The 5769-nt window shown below is 35.8% G+C and overlaps 1 protein-coding gene across 6 annotated transcripts in view; it reads left to right on the plus strand.

Moving 5' to 3' along the window:
• The window catches only part of FAM114A1 (family with sequence similarity 114 member A1), a 61865-nt gene extending 58379 nt beyond the window's left edge, over nucleotides 1–3486 (plus strand). For 5 of the 6 annotated variants that reach the window (XM_011365738.2, XM_011365722.2, XM_023534375.1 and 2 more), the window contains one exon: nucleotides 2709–3486. In XM_011365738.2, coding sequence (XP_011364040.1) covers nucleotides 2709–2807 — 99 coding nt within the window. In that variant the 3' untranslated portion in view covers nucleotides 2808–3486. Of the gene's footprint in view, nucleotides 1–901; nucleotides 956–2708 lie in introns of all 6 variants that reach the window. The other variant, XM_023534372.1, reaches the window with a different exon arrangement.
• Nucleotides 3487–5769: the final 2283 nt, after the last annotated feature.

The following is a 5769-nucleotide window of genomic DNA, read 5'->3' on the forward strand; positions in this document are numbered from 1 at the left end:
CCAATTAAGATTGCCCTCTTTCTTTCCAGGCCCTTTAATATTTATTGTCTAAGAATAAGTCGAACATTTTAGATAGAGAAGACTTATGATGGATAGACCTATAGTGGAAATAATAATCATGATGATACTAACAGTAGCTCTCATTTTTTGAATATCTACTTTATATTAATATTAGGCTTATTTTTGCAAACTGGGATCTGCAGACCTGTTTGCAAGTTATATTTAAGAATGTTTTTGTTTTGCTAGTAACCTGGAAGGCACATCCTATAACCAAGTACCCATATTTATATTTAGAATAAGAAAAAAAAAAAAAGACTAAGAAACAGAGCTGGGACTAGGATGGGGAGTGAGGTACTTAACACACTTGCAGAATTTAAGGGGCCCCAAGAGAGACAAAGAAGCAACTTCAGTCATCTAGATAGTAATTATAGTGCAATATTTTAAAAAATCAAAATGCATGCAAGAACATCATGATGATGAACAAAATATCAACATCTTAAGTAAAGATAGGATTCAACTTGCACTTATACAACTCAGCCTCACTCACCTCAGCCTAATCCCAGACCGGCCGGCCATAAGCTTTTAAATAGTTATAAAGGTCTGAGTTTAAATTTCTAGCTATGTGACCTTAAACAAGCTCCTCAACTTTGCTGATTCCTACTTTCTAATCTTTAAATTAGAGTTATCATGGTACCTATCTACCTCCTAGGATTTCTGTCAAAATTAAATGAGATCATATAGTAGAGGCAGCAAATATGACACCTGGTCTAGAGTAAGCATTCCACTTCTCTTCCCCTTCCTTTCTAAGAGATCCTTCAACAAAGCCAGTATATGACATTTTATGTAGCAAGCCTTGTAGTATGAGTACCTAATCTGTCAATTTCATCCTTTGATTCCACAGAGCAACAAGAAGGCTGAGGTCCTTAACCCCATGATCAATAGTGTATTGTTAGAGGTAAGTGGCCCCAGAGAGAAAGTACTTCTGAATCAAAGCAAATGTTAGAGCTACATTTTTGTTGTTGTTGTTTTTCTCCCAGGCAGCAAGTGTTACTGCAATTCTAAATCTTATCATCAACAGTCTTTTTGAGTACATTTGTGAAGCTCAACCAGCTGTAAACCCTCGGGTGAAGCAACAATACCTAATTTTCAAGAATTCCTGATTATAAAGAGAAACGCTAAGCTTGCATGTTATTTCTGTCACTGTTTCCTCTGGCAGAAGCAGATTTTTGCTGCCAAGTTTGACATCAGATTTAACACTATGATTATTGACTGCAAAGAGGGATTCTCATTCAATGGCGATTTCTGTAAAAATGGGCACTTCCTTCCATTTACAAAACCTTTGATTTAGCTGGGTCTTAGCTCCAGACTGGAAAAATGATAAGTAGACAATTTAGCCTCTGCCTGTTCAGTGACTAGAGGCACCCTCTCTGCAACCACTTGCCCTGTGGCCTCTCCACTCACCAAGACTTTATAGCATAGGTAGAAGGTGCCCCGATACTACTGCGTCTTTATCAGAAGCAGTGATATGAGAAGAAAAGAGTCCCAAGAACATTCTTGAGTCATAAGGCACTGTGTTCTACCTGTGGCTGGTGGAAGAAGACCTTCTGTTAAGGGCCCACGCTATAAGAAACTGGCATATCTATAGCCACAGAGCACCCAGCTGAAGGCATAAGGTGCTGACAAGTTTATACATGGGCAATGCATATGCAATAGTTTTTTTTTGCTGTCCGAAGTAACTGTCAATTGCATAGTTTGAAAATTACCAAACTTCAGGTCACAGAGGGCTACCTGAATGTTTATAGCGATGTTTTTAGGAGTCATGCCTTACTGTTAAGAAAATACTACCAAGGTACAAAAGTAACAAAGTGGTGGACCAAGTGTTATTTGTAGGGCACAGCCACACAGTGGAATGGAGTCGACCAGAAGGAACAAGAAATACAGGGGCAGTTTCCAGAGGGACAGACACAGTTGCGAGGAAACCTAGGCAGTGATCAGAGGCAGAATCTGGAACAAGAAAATATCTCCCCTGGCTGCCCAGAAGGCATTAGCAGATTAATTTACCACATCAGTCATGAAGAATATGAGGGCAAATGTTTATTCATTCTCCCAGTGGAAAATTCCTCATAGTTTATTTACCTGAAATTTTAAATGCTTCCTCCCCACCAAATACTGTACATTGAAGCACCACAGAAAATGGCAACATCAAACATCCAAACCAAGTAGACGGTATCAATATGTGTGAGAGGATGAGAGTGTTCAAGGTTTGCTGTGAATAACTGCACAGTAATAATTCCAGTTAGCTTTATATAGACCATTCTTGTTTATTCATTTATAGGTAGGACAAACTATAGCCTCCTTCATACTGTGCTTTTGTGTTATTTCAGGGCAGTGGGGTTGGTCTGGGAAGTGGATAGTTAAGATTGGACATATTGGGTCATTAATACACATACAATGATGTGCCCTAAAAGTTTATGGAAATGGCTTGCCTCGTTTTGAGTGAATTCTTCTCTCTGTTAGTACAGATAATTAAAAGCCGGACTCACACCATCCGAAGGAATGTGTTTACCTTTGCTTTAATCACCAACATTACAAGAAAAATATTATAAAATTAGGTGAAACTTGATGAGAGGAAACATTATCAAACTGGAAGAATTGTCAAGATTGAACTATGAAAATAATCCTTTAACCACATTTTTCTCCTCTCTCAGGGCTGCAATAGCACGACATACATACAGGATGCCTTCCAGCTGCTTCTGCCTGTTCTGCAGGTTTCACATATCCAGATCACTTCAAAAGCACAGCCATGACCTAGCCAGACTCTATCAAGTTCAAGGAAACAGCAGGCTTTGATATGTTTATCATCGAAGGTGATGCTTTCTACACATCTGGCCTCAGACACCCATTTGAGGACACTACAAGCAACTTTGCACAGACAACATTGAGAATGCAAGTTTAAAGCGAGTATCATTTCTCTTAATGCACATTTTTTTTTTTACAAATAATTGTGTTTTCTTTATGTTAATTTAAATGTACAGAGCTTTGTATTGATTATTTCCTTTAATATGAAATTCATTCACAAATGCTTATTGCCATTTTCCTGGTCAAGCATGCTCTATTTAGAAATCTGTGGGCAGACCGTAGACTTTTTTTTTAATCCTTTAAATTTCCACCTTTAAAATTTCCACTCTTGTAGTATTACTTTAAATTCATTCTTATACTGAACTTAGTTTCGTTACATAATTGTCATGGGCAAAGATAACACTATTTATATATAGATTTACCAATTATGGTTAAAGACTAATATAAGTATCTTTTTATAGCCATTCATTCTTGAAACAAGCATTTATTGAGTTCCACTGTATGCTCACAATAGAGGAACATGCTCTCACCCCAATACAAACAGATATTCTGAAAAAGGATTTATAATAATTTTTAAACTACTTTAAAATACTAATAAAGTTTCTAAACCTTAAAAAATTTGAAGAACAAGGTAAATTGGTGGTTTTAAAAATGTTCTACCCTTCAATTTATTGTATTTTTCCATACTCTTTGAACATTTTTATCCCAAACTTTACATATGGGATGAAAATATATATGAAAAGGGGTGCTAAAGAGTATTTAGTTTAAAACTGACTTCTTATGACCATAAATACATGATAGCCTAATTACAAAGCTTGGAAGTAGTCAAATAGAAAATTAAAAGGAAAAATAGAAAATTAAAATTCAACACAATAGACTCCCACGAATGCACGTTTAAATCTACTGCAGTTGAGTCAGGCTGTTTTATGAATATACAGAACATACTCACCAGTAGCAAATACCATCATTGCTTCTAAAGTGCAGCAAATACTGATGTGTGGGTTGACTAACTGACTTATTGATTCTTGAGAGGCTGCACAGAAGACCCTGCGAGGAGAAATGTTGTCAATGGCCACTTCTCTTGAGCTCCAAACATTCATATCGGGGTGCTATATGATGCTATTTCAGGGCCCCACCGACACCCCTACAGGCACTGTCACAAGACATCTAGCCCTGTGTCTCTCTTCAGGGCAAATGAGACCTATACTTATGCAAGTGTGAAAAATACTTCCTTCAGATTTGCTTTTACTCCCCTGATAGAGTAGACTGCCTTTGTTCCATACAGGCAAAGTAAGGATATTTTTATATCATCCTACATCTTATAGCATTTCATTTGTCTATATCCTGCTAGATTCCCAGAATTAAACTTTAAGCCTAACTGTACCCATTTAGTGCATAGCAAAATTTTAGTCAGAAAATAAATTATCAATCTGTAAAAGAATGAGATAATTATTTTTTAAAAAGTGGGTGACATCATTTACATTGCATTTTCATTTGTGTATCTTCTGAAATGGCCACATAGAAAACATAAGAACAATTTATTTACAATTTTGAAAAAAAGATCCAAAGGAATCAATTAAAGTTGCTTTATTTTTTACTTGCTTTTGGATTACCTAAAATATTTCTGCTATTAAGTCTAGAGAACAATTAAGTGATGAACGTGTTGCTTCTACCTCCTCAGAAATTTTAGACTTTTAATATATAGATCGGAGAAAAGGACTTAGATTTTTAATTTCTTTACATCAGATTTTTTAGCATCAGGTAAATTTATAGACGTTAACTGGAAATGTAAAAGAAACAAATAGTTTCAAAGAAGCTAGATTCTCAGAATTTGACTTTAAGCCTAACTGTACCCATATGGTACATAGCAAAATTTTAATCATAAAATAAATTAGAAATCTGTAAAAGAATAAGAGAGATAATTATTATTTTTAAAGCAGGTTACATCATTTACATTGCATTTTCATGTCTTTTGATCAGGTGAAGACATAAACTGAGAGATGATTCTCTGGGCCTACTTCTATGGTCTGTGGATTACATTATTTAAGAGAGAATACTCACTTAAAATATATCCACCCTCCAGGATTGCTCTCTTTCAATACTGCTTTTCACTATCACTTTTAAATAATTGCTTCTTTGCTTTGCTTTAAAAGCTGGCAAAGCACAGGATCCAAATTTGGACAAGATGTCAATGAATGATTTAACAGACTGACTTTGGAAGTTTTTTATTCCTTCAATAATCTTTTACATAAATTGGGTTCATTTCACTCTGTGCAATTACCCTGAATAAGCGTGCCAGATTTTTCTTACATCAAGTGCAAAATAAGTTCTAGTCTAAATAATGAATGTAGCCTTGTGCCTGTGCCTTATTAAATCAAAAGCTTCGAAAGTCTATTTCACATTCAAAGCAAAATGCATCCAAGAAAAACTCCTTTGGGGTATTGATATGTACACTGCTAAAGGGCAAAACTGAGTCCCAAATCTTAAAGCAGAGGCCTAAACTTAAATATTCTCTCCCACTAAGAACAGAAATCTCTCTTTTCCCTGGGTCTCACTCTGGGCTGCACATCAAGCTCATGGTTAAATGAGTGGTGTGACTAGCTGAGGCAGTGTCAGGAGTGAGCTACTAAGGAAACATGGACCTGCAGAGCTCACAGGAGATGAAAGAAGCACCAACCTTGAGCAGTCTAAAGGAAAATGCTAAGTATAGGGTAGATGTCTAGTATCATTTCTCTTAATGCACATTTTTTTTTTTACAAATAATTGTGTTTTCTTTATGTTAATTTAAATGTACAGAGCTTTGTATTGATTATTTCCTTTAATATGAAATTCATTCACAAATGCTTATTGCCATTTTCCTGGTCAAGCATGCTCTATTTAGAAATCTGTGGGCAGACCGTAGACTTTTTT

Source organism: Pteropus vampyrus, unplaced genomic scaffold (genome assembly GCF_000151845.1).
Source record: "Pteropus vampyrus isolate Shadow unplaced genomic scaffold, Pvam_2.0 Scaffold5, whole genome shotgun sequence".
Classification (NCBI taxonomy): Eukaryota; Metazoa; Chordata; class Mammalia; order Chiroptera; family Pteropodidae; genus Pteropus; species Pteropus vampyrus.